General features: G+C 38.5%; 2 protein-coding genes across 7 annotated transcripts in view; one reads left to right on the top strand and one right to left on the bottom strand.

The window, feature by feature from the left end:
* Positions 1-4,595: 4,595 nt before the first annotated feature.
* On the top strand, positions 4,596-7,990 carry pln2 (phospholamban 2). Of its 4 annotated transcripts, none has more exons than XM_087792551.1 (3): positions 4,596-4,668; positions 6,135-6,191; positions 7,318-7,990. In XM_087792551.1, exon 3 carries the CDS (start codon positions 7,347-7,349, stop codon positions 7,506-7,508), a length of 162 nt encoding a protein of 53 aa, XP_087648677.1. In that variant the 5' UTR covers positions 4,596-4,668; positions 6,135-6,191; positions 7,318-7,346; the 3' UTR covers positions 7,509-7,990. The 4 variants fall into 4 exon arrangements, with proteins under 4 accessions (XP_087648677.1, XP_087648676.1, XP_087648675.1 ...); XM_087792550.1 differs by having other exon boundaries at positions 4,617-4,704; positions 6,135-6,195; XM_087792549.1 differs by having other exon boundaries at positions 4,623-4,704.
* Positions 7,991-10,011: 2,021 nt separating this feature from the next.
* Positions 10,012-21,199, bottom strand: part of LOC148079756 (protein FAM184A-like) — a 32,499-nt gene continuing 21,311 nt past the window's right edge. For 2 of the 3 annotated variants that reach the window (XM_087791436.1, XM_087791434.1), the window contains 10 exons: positions 20,946-21,060; positions 19,732-19,829; positions 18,554-18,707; positions 18,354-18,481; positions 18,105-18,289; positions 17,879-18,025; positions 17,537-17,654; positions 16,495-16,602; positions 15,723-15,827; positions 10,012-12,443 (listed from right to left, as the gene is read on the bottom strand). In XM_087791436.1, the coding sequence (XP_087647562.1) occupies positions 12,435-12,443; positions 15,723-15,827; positions 16,495-16,602; positions 17,537-17,654; positions 17,879-18,025; positions 18,105-18,289; positions 18,354-18,481; positions 18,554-18,707; positions 19,732-19,829; positions 20,946-21,060 (1,167 nt within the window). In that variant the 3' untranslated portion in view covers positions 10,012-12,434. The remainder of the gene's footprint in view (positions 12,444-15,722; positions 15,828-16,494; positions 16,603-17,536; positions 17,655-17,878; positions 18,026-18,104; positions 18,290-18,353; positions 18,482-18,553; positions 18,708-19,731; positions 19,830-20,945; positions 21,061-21,199) is intronic. The other variant, XM_087791435.1, reaches the window with a different exon arrangement.

Genomic DNA, 21,199 nt, shown 5'->3' with positions numbered 1-21,199 from the left:
CGATCCCATGGCTTTCCAAAGCAGCCATGACGACCACCTCAGCCGCTAAACAAGCATGACTATCATTTCTGTCATTAGCCCTATTCGCACGGGATTAGTTTTAACTGTGGACCTTTGGTGATTTGTAAATTATCCTCCAGCTCTGTGTTATTATAAGAACATTCGCACGGGATAAGCGACGTCTGAAAAAATGGTCTGTTTTACTGACATTACGGCCGGATATGTCGTCACATCCGCTTCTCTGTCAGGCAAGAAAAAGATGGCTGCGCCCCTTGTACCTTGTAGTTGTACTTTTGCACTATGAAACGTAAACACTTTGTGTAGACACTGGACTCGAGATGAGACTCTAAAGTTAATATCTTTATCGGGCTAGGCCCAATACCAACGTATGTTGGAATCTATGGTGCAGAACAGATTTAAAAAGGCGCACAATTACCGAGAGAGAAAGGTAGCATATATGTGGCAAGATGGAAAAGCGCGCAATTACAAAAATAAACACCGGGATGCAGATGTGTACTGGACTAGTTGTAGTTGCAAATACTTTTAACTTGAAACAAGACAAAGCAAAAATCCAAGATCCAATGGGAACCCATCATGGAAATGACACTGAGTCCAGGCCCTTGAGAACTAACCTGTCCCCCGTTGACGGTCACAAAGACAGGAAGCTGATTTTACACAAACACACTTAATAGACCCTCCATTGAGTGGTCAGAAGAACTGTCAAAAGAGGACCTAGTCCACATAACTTGGTGAACTTGATGAAGCATCATCCGTATATTCCGGTCCACAACATGTCACTCCCTGCTCTGTAATATATCACTTTAAACAGCTTTTCTATTTGAGGGTTAGTTCGCCCCAAATTTCATATTCACTAATTTTCTACTCACCCTCATGTCGATTTAAAGTTGGGATTATTTAGAGTTATAGGCAAAATGTAAGTCCCTTTTAATGTCGCTTTATCCAAAAAGACACACTTAAAAAACATCCATGGTTCTCGACTGTAATGTACATCTTGTATTGAAGCCTTGACGTTAAGAAATGTTCGTAAAAAAACACGTGCTACACAGACAACAAGAAACATTTGTCCAATGTTTTTGAAGTGTGTGATAAAGACAATTGAGTTCCAGTCGCTACATTTTTGTCCTTTACTCTAAAAAGAACAGATTACTGAAAATAATCCCAACCCTTAGTCGACATGAGGGTGAGTAGAAAATGAGTGAATTTGGAATTTGGATACCAACCCTTAAATAGTAAAGCTGTTTAAAGAGATATATTAAAGAGCAGGGACTGACATGTAGTGGACCGGAAAATACGGATCAATTTGAAACCGAGCGAACCACCAACTTACCTCTTAAAAAAGGAAACTCATGAAGCTAAATCAACCTATTACTGTTTTATCCAGTTGTTGTTTTTTTACTGTACAAAAACATATAGTTTTGTGTGAAAATGTCTTTCTATAAAACGTTTTCACCAGAGTTATGAGCACTACTGTCGTGAGTGACGTACAGGGAAACACCAGAAGGCTACCAACCACCGTTTTGAAGACTTCTGAGCTTGAGTGGGTTGGACTTCAAACACTGGGAGCAGACAAATCCAGTGGTGACAGAAGCCTCGGAGGAAAAGCTTCTCCACATAGCTGCCTATATGTGGACAAGTGGACGAACAGAGAAAGAGGGGGGGGGAACAGAGAGAATGCGAGTGTAGCAGCGAAGCACAGAAATAAGTCTGCCAGAGTAAACACAGCTGATGGAGAAGTGTGTTCTGGTCCCTTATCTGCGAGTGTTCTCATGAAGAAGGCTTTGGATTAGTTCCATCTACTATTTATGGGTAGTATCTCTGCCACGGCCTCGTGCAACATCGACCACGTTATCATTTCATCCCTTTAAACCTTTGTTTCTGCCTCCCTGTTCAAATGTGACTTAAAGACAGGCTAAATGGGATCATTGTCTTGGAAGCTTTTAACCTTTTGTTTTTAGGATTAAATGCTATTAACCGATGAAGTGAGGAAGGTTGAGTAGTAATGATAATGAATCACAAGGAACCTTTGGTCGATTGGTCAAGGTAAGTTCCAAGATAGATTCTTCCAACTCCATCAGTGGTTTCTTTGTGTGATTTATAAATAGGATATTTGGCACTGTCATAAAACAAAAGCTCCTGGAAGCCTCAATGTGATCCAAGTACAACAAATACGTGCCATGCCCTCCAAACAAGCTTCACTAATCACTAATCCCTCGAGGATCTGCCGCAGAGCTGAGGAAGATCTGTCAGCGTGCCGCTTGGTTTTGGATGAAAATTAGCCCCGCCTACAAAGGTAGGGAGCTCCTGTTGCACTGTCCCGTCGAGGGGTTGCATGACGCCCCCGGACGGCCGGGTGACGCAGTTAGAGGGCATCGGATGAACTGAGAGAACCTTCTGACACATTCAGGTAACTCCCGGTTGGACTTCATGCTGATTTGCCCTCCAACTGGCTAATAGTTTAGGACGACGTGATACACAATCTCGTCGCTGGCATCAAGTATGGGACAGCTTTGAAAAAAGAAGAGCACATTTTCAACCAAGGACGCAGGCACCTGTCAGGGTGTTTCAGCAAAGTCAAAGTCAAGCACTGATTGGCAGAGATAATTTCCTATGGAGCTCTTTTGAGGAGGGCAGCTGAGCACCCCCCCCCCCACCCCCCTGTAACTTTCCAGCAGAACTGGTGCATGAACAGAAGCCGACTCTTTGGATCACTGTGGAGCCCTGAGGGACAATGAGCCTGTTCTATAAATTCATTGTTTCATAATTAACCCTCTTATAATGTAGCAGCTGAAGTGTCTTGCTTTGCCCAGGCCGTGTCGTTTAGTTTTAAGTGCAAGTGTAAGTAAGTAACAGTTATTTGTAAACAATACACATTTTTAAAACTCTTAAAAGTCAAGATACATAAGACAAACACAGGAGTCCCACAAAATCACAGAAAAGCCTGCACAAATAAGAATGTCTTAAATTGTTTCTTGAAGGAGTCAGTAGATCATCAAACACAGAAGGATTTCTCTCCTCTGGTCCTGAACCGTGTGCGAGGAACCATCAGTAGATACTGATCCATAGACCTCAGAGCCCGAGCTGGGGTGTAAGGCTGCATCAGATCACTGATGTAAGCAGGAGCTTGAACATGAATAGATCTGAAAGTAAGAACCAGAATTTTAAAATTGATCCTTAAAGAAACTGGCAGCCAGTGAAGAAATTTAAGGATCAGGAAAATGTGAGTTCTTCTACTAGAGCAGGTCAGAATTCTCGCTGCAGAGTTTTGTATTAACTGCAGGCGAGACAGCTCCTTCTTGTTTAGATATGAAAATAAACTGTTGCAATAGTCCGGAAGAGAAGACATAAACGCATGGATTATAAGGTCCAGATTATCAACATGCTCATGATCATTTAACATGCTTACATGGATTTAAAACGGTTCTAGCAAAGCTTTTTGGGGCCTACTGTGAGAGATTACGAAAAATGATGCAAAAGGGCTAAAAGGAGGCCAAAAATGTTTGAGGGCCTGTAACTTTTAAATGGATGTACCTTGCTTAGTGTTTGAGCCACAGAAGTTTAAAACCTTCCCTGGAATAAGACATAGACCGATATCGACAGACAATTTCCCAATCAACTTCTGTATGTTTGACTGTGGGAGGAGAGCGGAGTGCCCGAAGTAAACCCACCTACGTCCTCCTTCACCCAACGCTCAAATTCCTTTCCTTCATCATCACTTTTACTTTTTTTGGAATTCTCTGTTCCTTAAATTTAAACACTGCCATGTTTATATGTCAACATTCATTCATTTATTTTGATTGTGAACCGAACAGCCAGACGGGCCACATAAAATGACTCCGAGGCCAGATTTGGCACTCAGTCCTTGAGTTTGAAGGTTATTTTTTCAAATGGTTCTTTGGACCACGACCATAAAACTACAAAATATGTATGTGAATAATAAAATGTCAAGAGTTGTTCAACACAACTGCCCAGGCTCCAGCAGCAGCAGGCGTCCTGACACACTCTCTTTCCTTTTAAGGCACATGTTTCTGGGTCACAACACTGGGATTATTTCTATTTGGAGCTGAATTATTAATCACTTCCGTGTAGCTACCAGAGACACAAACATGAATCTCATAAACAATGTATTCGAGAGACTTTATTGAAGTTAAACGGTGTCGTCCAGCGATGCCACCTTCAAGAAAATGAAGGACATCAGCTGTCATGTTTCCTCTGTCAAACATCCAGAGCACACATGATCTAACTATTGTTTGGTTAAGAAGCTCCTGAGAATATAAACATGGATTTTATTGTCATGATGAAAAGAACAGACCATTGACACATACACAAATCAGCCCGATTGAGATTTTATTTACCATTTTTAGCACAAAACTGTCATGAATTAAACGATCAGATTACACCAAATATAGTCGATACAAAAGTATTTTGTTGATTTTAAATCTAATATAAACAACAAGGCCTGAGAACTAACTTATGAACAAATAAACAACATCATCACTCTCTGGAATGAGTTTGTGGAGGGAAAAAAAAAAACTTCTGGATGTCCTGCCTCCTCTTCATCTCCCTCCCTCGTGGGTTCTCTCCTTCACACAGATTATGTCGAGCCCCGCAGTGTTTTGCTGATATTTCCAGCTGACTCTCCGCTGAAAGGTAAGAACCAGCATCCTCCTGGATCAGACAGCACAGGTAGGACTCTCAATCTCTGTATTACCTATCTTCTTATTTTTTGTATTTAGTTTAGTTTAGATTAGTTTGAACTTTCGCAAAAGTATTGTTTTGAAACACAACATCAACTTATTGCAGTTTACTTGTCAGTTTGTAAGATTTCCATCAACTTTTTCCACTTTTTCTAGATATTTAATGTCACATTAATGTAACATTTACGAGCAATAAAATACCAAACTATCAAATTAAATATTTGCTTACCCTTTAGACATGTAATTAAGCATCGTAATGTCGAACATATTAGTTTGTCCCTATCAAGGGGTTTAAATACATAAACTCATCAAGAGTGTGTGCATCTATTTGTGTGTCTGTGTGCGTGTGCATGTGTGTCTGCCTGATCCTAATCATAATACTATTGTTTTTTTTTAATAGAGAGTGTACTTTTTAAATGCAATCTCTAGTTGTTTTATGTGTTGTTAGGAGCTACTGTGTGGACAATATAACATGTAAGACAAAATATTTTTGTGAATTAAAAGATTATATTTGTCGCATAAAAATACACAAAACTTCTTATATCAAGTTCCTTGTGTTTCTTTTACCAGTAGTTTCTGTCCTTAAATTTTGCAAATATTACTATCATGTATAGTTTCTCAATTCATGCACTCATGGACTATGTTGAAAATATAGAGAAATATAATAATAATAATAAAATAATACTAATAATAATAACAATAATAATTATAATAATGAAACGTGATCCCATCAAAGGGTTTGTAAGAAACAGTTGCTTATAAATTACAAAGAAATAAGACGTGAAATCATGAGTTAACAAGCAGAACGCTTGCGTCCACTCATTTTTACTTGTGACAACAACACTGACTACTCAAGGTCACAAGGTTGCCATGGTGAGAAGCAGCCAAGACATCACATGTCTTAAGGAAGGTCAGAAACAACAGTGAGAGTGTGTGTGGTTCAATAAATGTAAGGCTTGATATTATTGAGTGATCCTTCTCTTTCTGGAGTTACAGGCAAAAGTGTACGTCCGTTTGAGGGTCGCAAATAGAGCCCACTTTTCTTCGTCCAAAAAGACTCACTTAAATACGTAATACAGTCACAACAGAGACCAGCACCATGGAGGTATTTGGGTTTTAAGTGTGTCTTTTTTGGGCGAAGAAAAGTGGGCTCTATTTCGAGAGAAAGAAAGCTGAGCCCCATTCGCGACCATCATATGGACTTACTTTTCTGCCTATACCTCTAAGTCGACACGAGGCAGAGTAGAACATTTCTGAATTTGGAATTTTAGAGAACCATTACTTTAAGATGGTACGAGTCAATAACTTGGTTATGGCGTTGTTGTCACCCATCAGGTGGTGGCCTGACGAGTTGACCTGCACCTGACGTGCACGTACTAATAGAACATGTTGACACACATGTATCTCATATTATTCCAGGTTGGGTGGAAAAAAGTCACGCCATCTTCAATCGTCGTCGGCCCATCAAGTCAGTCTGTAGGTATATGATCCTGTTTCTAATTCCTTTCATGCATCTTTACCAAAGTCCTGGCAAATGGTGTTGTTCCATGTTGTCGTGTGTTGTGTCCTTTAGCAACTGTACACGTTAGAAACTGACTTCAGGTTATATTGATAATACTTCATAAAATACACATAAAATAGTATTGTTGTAGGTTGAAGTGTTGATGCAAGTCCGGATTCTTCTAGTACGATATACTGCATGATTGTAGATATTTTATATTCTTTAGTTCAATCTCTTCATTCCTTGTAATACTACCAGTTAAATGTGCCTCTATCAGAACTTTTTGAATGGATCGGATCCACTTTCATTATTATTATTTATTTATTTATTTATTTTTCACTGGACTACAGCCACATAGCTAACAAATAAAATTAGCATTTTATGTTGATTTATGAAAGCATCACTTTATTATACTCGTTATGAAGAACTGTCCTGTTGTTAACAGGTCAGTAGGTGGCGCTCAAAGTAATAAGTTGTTGTTAAGAGGCTGACACCTAGTGGGCCCTGAAAATAAGGACAATGCATCATGAAGCTTCACACACCCCATATATAGATGAATTGATGGCTTTTATCCAGCCATGAGCATTAATCCTTTAACTTATAGATGTGTATTGGCAAGGATCCAGCAATACGATACGTATCACAATACAGGGGCAACGATATGATATATTGTTATACTGTAGAAACGATATATAAAAATTATTGTCGGAGTACTTGACTTTGTATTTAGGGTGACTGTCCAAGCTGCTTTCATTTGTTTTGAAACCAAAACATGTCCAAACACCAACTTAAAAGCTGCTGAAGTCCTGTATCCTCTCGTCCTCAGTCATCAACAGAATGTCATTGTTCCTTTAGCTGCGGAAATCGTGCAACAATCTAACAGTTGGAAGTTAATTAGCAACACAAAGATGAACAAACTTGATGAATGTTAATGTGCATGTTCATTTTAATTTGAAAAGAATATATATTAAAGAGCTATGATCAAATGAAAGTTGGTTTTAAAAGCCTGAAAACAGAATTACACACTGCTGCTGAATATTAATATAACGTTCTTGGTTTTCGTCTCAAACTCGCCTCTGATCTCTGTTGTCCGTCGAACAGGCGTCCTCGTCCACCGCAACCCGACAACCATGGAGCGTGTCCAGCACATGACCAAGTCGGCCATCCGTCGTGCCTCTATGATCGAAGTGAACCCGCAGGCCAAGCGGAACCTGCAGGAGCTCTTTGTCAACTTCACGCTCATCCTCATCTGTCTGCTCCTCATCTACATCATCGTCCTGCTCAGCAGCTGAGGGTCTCCTGAGGGGATGTGCAGCTTCTCTGAAGGCTCCTGGACGCACGAGTGATGAAAGAATGTTCTGTGTTGCTTCATGAAGACCTAGACGTCAAATCATGTCTGCCAAAGATCACTTTTCGTTTACACTATTATTATTATAGTGGCACTAGAGCAGGATCATGATCATTTCCTGCATCAATCCATTCTTCTGTCAAATACTCTTTTAGAGAGTCTAACTCTGATTCTATTTTTCTGAAGTGTATCAGAGTAGGGTTCGTGTAACAGCCTCAAAGCATAGATGAATCATCAATGTGACCTCAGCTTCAACTTAAAGCAGGAAAAACATTAAACCATTTTAACCATGAAAGCGCTTATTGATTGTTTTTGGACATAAGAAAGTAAATTTGTACTTTTTGAAGTGAATGTATCGATGAAAAATGTATGTTTTGTATCTAAAATAACAATATAAATTGTGTTTTTTCTTTTGTCTGAAAATGACACTGGTTGTTTGTGTTTGTTTGTTTCTGGTTTGACTGGTGATGAAGCTTCATGAAGCATTGTTCTATTTTTAGAGGTCAGTAGGTGGCGCCGTATTATAATATAAAAAAAATAAAGCGAGGCTTCGATAGAATAGCTTCTTTAATCAGTATATTGTAGAGCATTTCTAAAAAGAATGCCATCAGCCGATTGTTTGATAAGTTGATGAAGCTTCATGAAGCTTTGTCCTATTTTTAGCACCCGCTAGATGGCACTCTCTACTCTCTCCACGCATTCAATACTGTATGTCCCATCATTTTTATACTGAGAGCGCCACCCACCGAGTGCTCAATACAGCCCAATGCTTCATGAAGCTTCATGAAGCTTCATCAACACATTACTATCACGAACCACCAAACACACACCCACTAGCAAACACATACACCGTTTTATAAAATGCAAAAAGCCAGAAAAATCTCACAATAACATTTTTATTTATTTGATAACAGACAAACATAAATAATATAAATATAAAATAATATCAGCTTTAATTGTCGTACAGTAACTTTCAATTTGTAGGACAAACACTGTGGAATTAAGAAGTGACAAGGATGACACTCCGCCTCACAGTTCAGTAGCAGCAGAAGAACAACGCACAGTTTTTTGGATAAAAAAACTCATTCCCAGATGACCGTGGCAGTGTTGGATTCCAGAGAACTTGATTTTAGAACTTGATTTGATTGATTGATACATATAACTATGGATATATATAGTCTCAACATCTGATCCATTTATTGTCCATTTCTTCTGGTTATATTTCAAGAGTGCAATTAAAAAACATAAACAAAGAAAAAACCTTTAAACCCTTTAATTCGCAGCACAAACATGCCGATGGTACGGTACATTAATTCAACCAGTATAGAAAATAACTGTGAACGTAAATGTGTCCCATGTGGCTTCCAAACATGGTTTCCTTGACTCTTGGACCCATTAAGATTGGACTAAATCCTACCCCTAGGCCTACAACATCAACTCTCTCGTGTTTGGTTGAGAGTTTAAGGTTTTATATTTGCTTGAGTCTGTGAATGTTCTCAAGGTAGTGACCGTCTGACGAAGCTTCATGAAGCAGTGTCTTATTGTTTAGAGGTCAGAGGAAGTATAAAGTCAAGACGGTGCTTCCTGAAGCTTCATGATCAAGAGTTGGTTTGTCGGGAAAACATTAAAGTGTGTCGATAAAACCCAAACATAGTTGGGATCAGATTAACAAAAAAAGACCAACAAACTTGAAATTATAATCATCATTCTGAGCCAAATTCTAGCAAAAAAAAAACAAGTGTTCTGTGTGTCATAGTGTTCGTAGTTACTTGGCATGTTGTTATGTAACATGCTTGCATAATACAATTTTATTGTTTCGTTAAATGCCTGCTTGCTTATCTAGGTCTACTTTTTTCCCACTTTCCCCTATTTTTAAAATGAGAGAATCTAAATACATTGGAAATGATAGACAAAACTATGTATATGTCACAGCACAGATTGGAATCCAGTAGGATCCGAAAATCCTACTAGTACAGATTGGAATCCTACTACTGAACTGGGATCTGAATATTGGAATATCAATCTCCTAGGGCAAATGGGAATTCTACCAGGACAATCTCCAATTCTAATAGGAGAAATTCCGATTACATCAAAATGTTTTGGAAAATAGACTGAATCTTGGAATTCCAATCCGTACTATTAGGATTCCAGATCCTACTGGATTCCAATCTGTACTGTGACATATACATGGACTTGTGTCACTGCATCTAATGTTCTCAAATGCAGGGTGTATTCCCGTGTCAGTACATTTATTAGAACGTTGAGTGATTCATCGTCTTCCTGGAAAGTTGTTTCAACTACTGTACTTTGAGTGGAAGGCCACACAGTTTGTGCACAAGTTGACGCACACAACAACAATGAAGACATTGTAGTTTTATATCGTGTTTTAGATATGGAAGATTTAATGGAAACATATCTGCCTGAACAAAGAACAACTTAAATATAAGTGAACAAACAATGTTTATAACAGAATAATTACACTTTGAAAATTAAATACAACACATTTTAAAATGTCTTTATAGCTATACTAAACTAAACTGCTATATACTTAAATACTGCAGCAAGTGTAGGGTTTTAGGGTCCCCTTGTTTAATGTGTCGTTTGAAATATCATAATTATTGCATTTATTTGGGCTCCAGTAGTCAGAGATATATACTCAGCTAATATTGTGATCTCTATTTTCAACCTTAAAAAGAAATACAGTATCGAAATATGGGACGTGAAATTATACATGGACAATTGTAGGATTGCCCCCTTGATCCTCCTGTGTTTTTATCTCACAGTTGTCATGTGACATGACAAACAAGGTCAAAAACACAACAAATATAATAGTATTGCTCATGAAAAACTCTCCTCGGCTTCACAGTGAACTTCTGTTTATCAACATTATTGAAAGTAAACGACACATTCAAGCATATGTGCAAAACATATTGTCTCTGGAACACCATGTGCTGCAGAAATAAGGACGAGGGTAAATGATCTTTCGTGTGTATAATACCGACCAGAGGTTTTTTGATGTGTCTCGTGCATTAAACCGAAGGAAAGAACCACGTTTGGCTCATAAGTTGGGTTTACATGACAGTTTTTGGTAAACAATAAAAGCAGTTTCGACAAAACTATTTTACCTGAGAGACTGCAGGAAGATATAAGCTCCATGGTTTGTTGTTTATCCATCTTATAAGAACATTAATGCTCAGTAAATTCACATGTTGTGTCCAGTTTGAATTGTTCAAGTGACTAAGTATGTCACTCACGGTATGAGAAATTGTTTGAATTTTAGCTTCTGTCATGCATTTCAAGATCCAAACTTCACACGAATATTTATAGCTATTTCAGAATCAGATTTTGCACATTTCCAAGGGTGATGTAAACCCAGCTGGAGTGCTGACTGTGAGCCTTCAGGTCTACTCCACTGATGGGTTTTGGTCACTATGTACATACAAACACAGATCTAGAGTATAAGCACTGATCACAAACCAGTAAGTGAAGCAGCAGGCAGTGAGGAATGTCACAATGGAAGCACGTCTGACGCTTCATCCACAGGTCCATCTTGACCTCCAAGTGCAAACATCATCGACAGCACTATACATGGATCCAGGAAGTGCCAATAACTGCATGAATTCAGAGAATAATGCAGCTCCAAACAGACCAAAATGTAACTTTTGCACTCAATATCTGCAGGAAATTCCATTAATTTAAGAATTAGAGCAAATTATTTGTCAAATCTTGGGTCTTATACATAGATAGGCACGTATTCTTCTCAATAAATATTGCGTATTTTGACTCTATTATCTTTTTCAACACTTCAGATCTTGTTCTTTACTGATTGATATAGACTTTTCCTGAATCCCGTAGTGTAGTTTTCGTGTCCCCCAAAAGTCCTCCAGGCTCACATTCCCAGAATGAAAACACAAATACTGTGGCACGCTGATGGAGAGCATGCAGTTTATAAACTGTAAATGTACATATGACTGGAAGGACCGCAGAACTTTGACACTTTTCATCCAGCGTAGATAGATAAAGCGTAAAATAATCAGTGTTCTGTGGTGAACAGGCTTCACTCCGACTCCTGCCGTCTGTACTACGTCTTACTGGTATCAACAAAGAAAACGTGTTTGAAGACAGTCGATAAATGATGTACAGTGGAGTATAAAAATATCAGGCTCACCTCATTCTAAGCGTCATATGTGGCGGTGACATCAAGCACCTCCACAGAGATAGAATTTACACAGTCATCAAGATACTGTTGTTGTTGTTGTTGTTGTGCTGGTGTTATTCTAGTCCGACTGGTCACCAAAATAAGTCCACTTTAGTTGGTGTCCTTCCTGCCCACTGACTTATCAGACTTTATTATCTTTAATCCTATTTCAATTCACCATAAAACTGTTATTGTTTCATACTAGTTTGCTCTTGATCCGCTAAATTTTTGCAATTTCAATCCCTAAAAAGTCTGAGAAATTGTAGAAAAGAATCAATAAAGAGAGATTTGTTCGTAGCTTCTAATCCCTCTTTCCAACACTCTGGCAAGTACTTCCTGTCTGGAGGTGGAAACAAGGTTTTTAGAAAGACTGGTTGCTACCTTTTTCTTTTTTTTTCTTGGTTAAACCGTGGCAAGGAGAAAGCAGTTCGCCCCGGATACAAATGTAGGAGCAGAAATAAGGCAGGACTCAAACGCCCGTATGGATCTGATCCACACCGTGTTGATGATGTGACTCCATCATGTACTCTGATGTGTTAGCAAGCTGTTCTTTTCACGTTTACAAGATGCATTTAAAAAATGTTCAAAGGTGGTGTAAAAAGACTGCAAACACTCGACAAAGGCCAGAGATTTTGTAGGTGTTCTCCCTGGATCTCATGGAATCTGGTCGCTTCACGAAGGCTGGTGGAGAGAAAGAGAAGAAACAATTTAGAAGATAGAGAAACAAAGTGATCCTTCAGCGTATGCCTGATCTTAACGGCTCTGCAGATGTCGAGGAAAATGATCATGTGGATGTAGGTACTGGTTCGTCAGCCAGTTCTTACCAGACCGCACAGCAAAAAATTATAATTTGGATAATTTCTGTTCTGGTGGTTCTGACAGTCTAAGAGGTGTTTTGTTGCCTGTGACTCTTGACAAGTCAAGACGCTCGTGTCAGTCAAGTTTAATAAAAAAATAAACCTGTGAACATGTGTAAAAATGTTGTTTTTTTAATAAATGTCTCACTGTTAATATAATTCCTACTTTCAGTCTCATCTTGTAGCTTATCTTAACCTTATTGATACACATTATGTAACATCCTGCATCATCCATGCAAACTGACACAGGTTTCTCTAGTTCAGCTCATTGTTTGTCGTCTTAACACCATGTCTGACTTGCGTCTCTGACCTTTATCAGCCATCATGTACCATTTTGTACAGGTCAATAGTTGAGTTTACTTTTTTTTTGAAGACACTGTGTTTCTAGATTGTTTGATTACCTCTTCTAACAGATTCCATTGTTTAAAACCTGCGATTTTAGTGTAGTCCGTACCCTCGTTTACCTGAAGTACAAGATTGTGTCTCTCCTCTCTGTTATGAAATAGTTTTTGCACATTGTTAGGGAGGCTTTTGTTAGCAGCCTTGTACATCATTTGTACAGTGCAGTATTTTATTAAGTCATATAACTTAAGAATGTTGGATTTGATTTATAACTGATTTGTGTGTGCCTTTAGTGGGTATGTTTGTCCCCACACCTGAGCACAGTATAGCAGGTGTGGAGAGACTAGTGCGTAATAGAACAGCTGTAGTGCTTTTCGATTTATTAATTTTTGTGCCTTCCTCAATATGGAGACGCTTCTGGCCAACTTGCTTTTTAAGTGTCTGATGTGTGACTTCCAACTTGTCATCTATAATAACTCCCAGTACTTTATTCTCGCTGACCCTTTCAATATTTACGCTATATATTTGAATGATAATACACTTGTTGCAGTCTTTTTTTCCCATATAGCATGAACTTCGTTTTTCCTACATTTAATGATAATTTGTTTATATTAAACCACACGTAAAGCTGGGCCATTTTCATTTACAGAAAATAATGGTATCACCTGCGAATAGTATTAATTCCAGAACGTTTGACACTTTGTATATATCATTTATATATAGTATAAACAGTTTTGGCCTCAGAACTGACCCCTGTAGGACCCCACAGACTATGTCCAAACAAGTTGATGTGCTATCACCTATTTTAACATATTGGGATGTCTTGTGTAAGTAGCTCTTGACCCATTCCAGTACTTCACTTCTAATGCTGTATTTATCCAGTTTAGCTATTAAAATATCATGGTTTATGTTGTCAAAAGCTTTTTTCAGGTCTATGAAAATTCCTATTGAGTTTAGTTTTTGGTCAATGGCGTCAGTCATGATTTCCACAGACTCAGTGTTATGGCAGTCGAGTGATTCTTTCTGAATCCAGACTGGCTTGTATATAGCAGTTTGTGTTTGTTGATGAAGTCGTCCAGCCTATTGTTGAATAACTTCTCCAGTATGTTTGACAGTTGTGTCAGTATTGAGATTGGTGTGTCATTGGTGAACTTGTGTATCACTATTTTAAACAGAGGAACAACTTTGGCAACTTTCATTTTGGTGGGAAATGTCTCAGTTTGAAATGAGAGATTGAAAATGTAAGTGAGCGAAACAATGTTACCAGATAAGACCTTTTGAATCAGTTTCATATCCAGATCATTGACGTCAGTGGATGTTTTTGATGTTCACCAGGTGTTTAATCTCTGTGTCCTTCACTGGTGTGAGAAGCATTGAGCTTGAAGTTCTTTCTCCGTCCTTATCAAAGTGTCCCAGTGTAGTTGTGAGCTCGGAATGACCTTGGCTAGCTCGGGCCCGATGTTAACAAAGAATTCATTGAATCTATTTGTTATGACTCTTGGGTTTTCTTCCTGGATGTTGTTATATTTGAAGTACGGAGGGTAACTCAGTTTTGGGCAATTATTATTGGTCACTTTTTTTAGAATATCCCATAATTATTTTTGTTTGATTCACGTTCTCTGCTAATGGATTGCTGTAGTATTCTTTCTTGTATTTATTTAGGATGTTATTTAGTTTGTTTCTGTACCTTTTGTGTCTCATTTCTGACTGGACCGTCCTAGTCTTAATGAACTGTCTGTACAGAGTGTTCTTTTTTCTGCAGGCATTTATTAATGTTTTTGCAAGCCATGGTTTCTCCTCTTTATTCTGACATTTCACCGGTCTGCGATGCCTGACCTCTCAATTAAGTTCACTGGGTGGGGTAAAACTCAATCAGGCCAAGGGAAAGGGGGCACAAGTGGGATAGAAGACCCCCATGAAAAATTAAAATATGTCCAATTTTGATTAGATTCAAACCATATGTATTAAATCAAATGTAGAGATTTTCAGAATTTCACTTTCTTGTTAATTGCATGGGGGCACAGAATGGGGCATAACTATGAAAATGCTTTTTAATGCCGCCTGCAGTTAATACAAAACTATGCTTACCTGATACTCTTCACTGGCTGCCAGTTTCTTTCAGGATCAACTTTAAAATTCTGGTTCTTACTTTCAGATCTATTCATGGTCAGACTCCTCCTTACATCAGTGATCTGATCCAGCCTTACACCCCAGCTCGGGCTCTGAGGTCTGTGGATCAGAATCTACTGATGGTTCCTGGACACACTTCAGGACCAGAGGAGAGAAATCCTTCCAGGCTGTTGCTCCTAAGCTTTGGAACGATCTTCCTCTCTCTCTGTGTTTGATGGATCTACTGACTCCTTCAAGAAACATCTTAACACCTTTTTATTTGTGCAGGCTTTTCCCTGATTTTCTGGAACTCCTATGTTTGTCTTTTAAAGTATATATTTTAACTGCGTATTGCTTTGTGACTCTGGTCTAGAAAGGCGCTTCAGAAATAACCATTACTTACTTACGTACTTTTGTCAACTCATCCTTACACTAGCAACATGAATAAAACGGGTAATTTTGGCTCAAACTAACTTGAAATGAAACCAGTATTTATAAAAGCTGATAAACAAACCGACTGACTGAATTTTTTTTAATAATAATTTCTGGCAGCCAAGCCTTCAAATTCAGCTTCAAAGAGAACCCCCGACTCATCTCCCTCTCTTCACATGAATGAATATATCAAGAATCTGTGACACATTATTTCACTGACCTTGATCAGAGGGTTGATGACACCAACGTTGGCACTAGAGTTGAAGACCTTGTTGAAGCCAGTCTCTCTGTTGACCAACTCCAGCTGGTAGAACTTCTTGTCATCCTGGAAACAAACACGCCGTATTAAATCTGACTGATGGTTTTTTTTTATGCTGAATATTCAGGGATGATATAAAAAAAAAAAAACTGAGGCGATGGTAAAAATCCAAATTAGAGAATGGAATATTCTCCAAACATGATTTCATCTGAAGCTCCAATTAGCTCCAGTCATCCACGTTCCCAGAACAAGCTGAATGAAGACATGAATATTACAAACGATAGGAATGATGCTCTTCTCATATCCAATAATTCAAGTTTACGTTGGATTAACAAGGATATTTAGTCTCTAGACTCTCTAGACAAAACTAATTCAGTGGTCGTTCATATTAGAATATAAAGGTATAAACTGCATCATCATGAGTGACTATAATATCAAGACACAGCAGCACAAAGACGTGGAGTTTAAATGTTTCTATACATTGAACATCAACTTTTTCATAGAATTTATATCAAGATTTCTAGAAGTAGGGACAACCTTAGCTTGAGTGAAAGACCAATGAACAAAGCATTTTACTTTCTTATAACTTAACCGTAACTTCTGATTGTAAAAGAAAAATTAAATCGTTTTATTGGAAAGTATTATTTAAAATCCAATATGGTGATTTTAATGATCAACTGTATCTGATCCTGCGATGGATGGTTAAGGCAACATCACGGTGGCGTCTTCTCACCCTGCTCATGAACATTTTACACCACTCCCCTCTGGTAGGCGCTACAGAGCACTGTGCGCCATGACCAACAGACTCCTGAACAGCTTCTTCAGCGAGGCCGTCTCCATACTGAACAGTCAGAACAATCAACACAAATTAAGACCATACAAACAACCTGCTGTGTCACCCGCGTGACACAGGCTTGCTTTTGCAAATACACATTGTTGCATTGCATTTTTGTGTATTGTCTTTATCTGGTTTGCTGGAAGAATTCTTGGAGCTGTTGACGGAAAATAAGTTTAAACTTCACATTTAAGATTCTCCAGGCTTCATCACACTGCAACCTGAGGTCATGACCTTTAGCAGAAGAAATACAGAAGGACAAGTTTGCTAGTGTGTGTGACATTTCTTAGTTTCTGTGCATTTTTTGTGTGTGTGTTTGTTGGTTTGTTTGTGTGTGAGTTGGTGTGTTAATGTGTACTTGTAAATGTTTGTGATTGTGTTTGCCTGTGTGTGTGCGACATTTGTTAGTTTGTGTGTGTCTTTGTTGTTTGCGAGTGTTTGTTTGAGTGTTTTACTCTGTTCTGGTGTGTTTGTGTGTACTTGTGTAAATGTGTTTGTGCATCTGGGTGTTTCCGGTTGCATATATGACTGTGTACATGTTTTGTGTGGGTTTTTGCCCCTTTGTTTGTGATTGTGTTTGCTTGTGTGTATGTATTTTTGTTTGTGTGTGTGTTGCTGTGTATTTCTGTTTATGTGGTTCTATTTGTGTCTGTGTGTATGAACATGTATTTGTGCGTGGGGGTGTTATTGTGAGTATGAGAATTCATGTGTTTGCGTGAGTTAGTATACAGTATGTTTGTGTGGTGGTGTGTACTTCTGTGAATGTGTGTCTGTGTGTAGAAGGTGAAAGTAAAAACTCAGTTGAAAAATTCAATGCAGTTCAATGAACTCAAGTATTTGATTTTACCCTAAGTTGGACTTGAATTCAGATGATTTGTCTCTCAATGTTTCCCGAACACATACCAAGGGTTGAACTAGTAGATAACAGTGAGTGACTCACCACCAGCTTCTTGACCAGGGCTTCTCTCTCAGTCACCATCTCTCTGAGCTCTGCAATGAGATGCAGATCTTCTGGACGACTCTCTCTGTTCCTCAGTTTCTCCTCGGTGCCCTCCAGTCTAGACCAGTGACACACAATCTCAATCCAGGTGTAAAACAAATGTAAGATTTACAACACAATAGCAATGATCACGTTTATGTGTCAAAGTTAAGTTGGTGAATATTTGGAATGACACTCAATCATTAAATGTAAAGAAAATGCTTTTTTTTCTTAATTGAATACATAAATATATCAATAAAGTTGGATACGATCATGGCAGCATTGATTCTTTCATGTACTGACATGATCTGTAGAGCAGAGATCTTGTCTTTGAGGACCTCCTGGGCCTTGTTGAAGTCAGTCAGCATGATCTGATTCTCTCTGTGGTGGTGAACACTCATCTCTCCCAGCTCCCTCTCATGCCTCTTAGCAAAGTCTTGCTCATGAGCCCTAGAAACATTAAAAAACAAAACATGTGTGTGAACACACAATGATATACCATTAAAGGTGTGGACTGATCAATATATACCGTATCTGGTGGTTGGCTTCACTGCGAACTCGTAGCACCTCCTTGCCTTTGTGCTCCAGCTCTCTGGTCAGAGTATCGATGGTTTCATTCAGAGAGTGGATCTCGTGGTCCAGGTCGGTGATGCGGTTGCTGCGGGAACACATCTCTGACTGCAACTCGGAGATTCGAACGAGCAGCTCCTGCTCCTGGATGACAAAACGCTCACTCAGGACACCATGGTACGCCGGGTAACTCCGGGCCTGGGCTTACCTGCTTGCGACTGTGCTCCATCGCCTTCTCCAGCTCGTGTTTGGCCACCGAATTCTCTTTAAGGTGGATCTGCTTGAGGTGCTCGGTCGCTGTGGCGTGGAGGTGATTTAACTCTGCGCGAAGGGAGGCTGAAGGGAAAATGATTTGATGATAAGAAATCGTCTACTTTTTATGATTTAAAGATCCAAGTGCTCTCCCACCTAACTTTGCTTTGCCCTCGTCCTCCAGCTCAAACCTCAACGTCTGCAGCTCTTGGTTCGACTGCTGTCTAAGGATTTCTAGGGTCCTCCTGTGGGCCTCTTTCAGTGCGTGAACCTCCTCCCTCTGCTCTTGTTTCAGACGCTCCTCCAAGGCCTGAAACAAAAAAAAAGCAAAAACGTTAATGAAATGGTGAAATGAGGTTGGGTTAGGTTAGGTCAATTTGTTAGCATTAGAGTTAGGGTGAGTTCATTCATTCTAATTGGCAAACAGAAAATAATCTGAGTGTGTTAAAAGTGTGCACGTCAGGTCTGACTACTACTACTACTTTATTTTTCTTTCTTTTCTAAAAGGAGAAATACCAGAGCCTCATGGTCAGTAAACCAGTAGCAGAAAATAGTGACAATCTTGCCATACGTTATGATAAAATGACTGGCAAACAATAAATGAATAATATATGTAATGTTAGTAAATACACTTTTGTTTAGTGATTTCTTGGTGTGATTTCGGCAACTATATCAATCCATGATAGCAGCCAATTAGTTATACATTTTTAAATCAAATTGTTTTTGGTTAGTAGTAGAGCTTTTGTGTGTAATTTTATTTCATGACAATAATAAGTCACCATCTTTCATTATCCCATAAGCAACTGGGCCTGCCACCTTCGTTTAGGAATAAGCGGTACAACATGGATCGATGCACAAATAACCAACAAAGTAATACAATTTTACAAATTTTTTTGCTTTGCAATGCCCAACAAATTCAAAATAAAGCAATACATTTAAAGTTTGTCCTCGCTGGGTGGCAGAAATAATGCAACTTGGGTGGTAATGTCTTGTGACTGCTTATACCATTATTCATCTCAGCAGTACTTCCTGGGTCAGTGGGTTCAGTATTATTTTTTTCCCCTGTCTGCTTCACAGATGTTTACAAAATCAGAATAACATGATTTTTAAAGAAAACAAAAACACTTTTTTATATATACAGTATATTTTCACCCAAGAGCACAAAAGGTATATCCAATGTTATATTGTTCTCTTCTATGTGTTATTAACCACCTCACAACACAATAAATACATGTTCATCCAACACCCTTTTTCACATGATTCTCTCTGTTGATTCTTCTTGTGGATCCAGTTGAAGATCAGTGTGTGTCTCTTATCTTTTTTGAGTGGTTTACCCTGATTTGATGTTGTCGGGCCTCCTCCATGGTGCTCAGAGCGCAGCAGTGAGCCTCCTGCAGACGATGCTCCCTCCTCTGGTGTTCCCTTTGCATCTCTGTGGGCACAAACATGTAAGTAACTAAGTAAGTAATTTGTATTTATATAGCGCTTTTCCAGACCAGGGTCACAAAGCACTTAAACAATCAAAACAATATTCAATAAAGTATATACTTTAAAGATCAAGACAACACTGAGAACCACACAGGAGTTCCAGAAAATCAAGGAAAATCCTGAACAAATAAAAATATAATATATTATATATATATATATATATATATATATATATATATATATATATATATATATATATATATATATATATACATATATATAATAATCATGTGTTTGATTTAAAGAAGTACAATCAAATCCTAACAAAAAAAGTTAATGCAATAATTTGTAAAAAGCCTAAAAAGTGATACCAAAAAAGTTGATTCTTAAAGAGGCATTCTTAACTGTGAATTGTTTTATAATAGGGGGGCAGAAAGACCCCCATAAAAATATTAAAATACATCCTAATTTGAGGAGATTAAACCAAATATATTTTAAATAAGAAAGATTTAGAAATGTTATGCTCCTTTCCCTAAACGTACACATGAAGGCAGAGCTTCTTTAGGCAATTGTAAAATCCATAATCTCCCTGAACTTAATCTTTCCCTCCTCCCCCTCTCTCTTCACACTGTTTTGGAACACATCTGTATTTTATAAAATGGAGTTATGTGCTATTTTATAGAGAATGTCAGTGACAGAAACATCTATTGCAGCTGAGATTTGACATGAAAGCTACTTGTTTTAGTGATAAAACTTAAGTCAATTAACTGCAAAACATTCACGTGCAATAGGACCTTTAAAACAGCAACACAACCAGGGTGACCCACTAAAAATAGATGTTTTATAACAGGGCCATTGTGTCAATGGCTTAATCCCAGTTCCACACTTTAAAGCAGATCCAAGTCAACCTGGTGTCAAGAGGAATTAAACATTGTCATTTCTTCTTGTGATGTTTGACCACAACAAAGTTTTCATACGTGTGCAAGTGCATGTGACAGTTGCATTTCTGTTCTCTCAGAACCTCTCCATGTTTGCGGTGAGTATTTCAAAAACAGGTTTGCAAACTGTGCAAAAATTGAGACTCAAGTATCCACGATGTTGACAAGAAACAAAATGGTACCTTTTAGCTGCTGGTTGAGGATCTCTCTCTCCTGGTTAAACTGTGACTGCAGCTGCTGCAGGGCTGACTGGGACTGTGACAACTGAAGCTCCAGAGACTGTTTCAGCAAAGAGATCTGGAAACAACCAACATACACGCCATTTCAATCAGCCCATCGCCATAGAAACTAAATGAAATACGAAAACTATTGGATGAATAATGAAGGTGTATTCTTGTTGAGACCTTTGTAGCTTTGCTTGTACTTCAGCAAATAT

The sequence above is a fragment of the Callionymus lyra genome, chromosome 5, assembly GCF_982586985.1.
Source record: "Callionymus lyra chromosome 5, fCalLyr1.hap1.1, whole genome shotgun sequence".
NCBI classification, from domain to species: domain Eukaryota; kingdom Metazoa; phylum Chordata; class Actinopteri; order Syngnathiformes; family Callionymidae; genus Callionymus; species Callionymus lyra.
The sequence above is the reverse complement of the archived record's forward strand: the minus strand, read 5'-3'. Positions and strand labels throughout refer to the sequence as shown.

Bases quoted from the DNA above. Each gene is read 5' to 3' on its own strand.
- pln2 (XM_087792551.1), top strand. From the start codon at position 7,347: ATGGAGCGTGTCCAGCACATGACCAAGTCGGCCATCCGTCGTGCCTCT.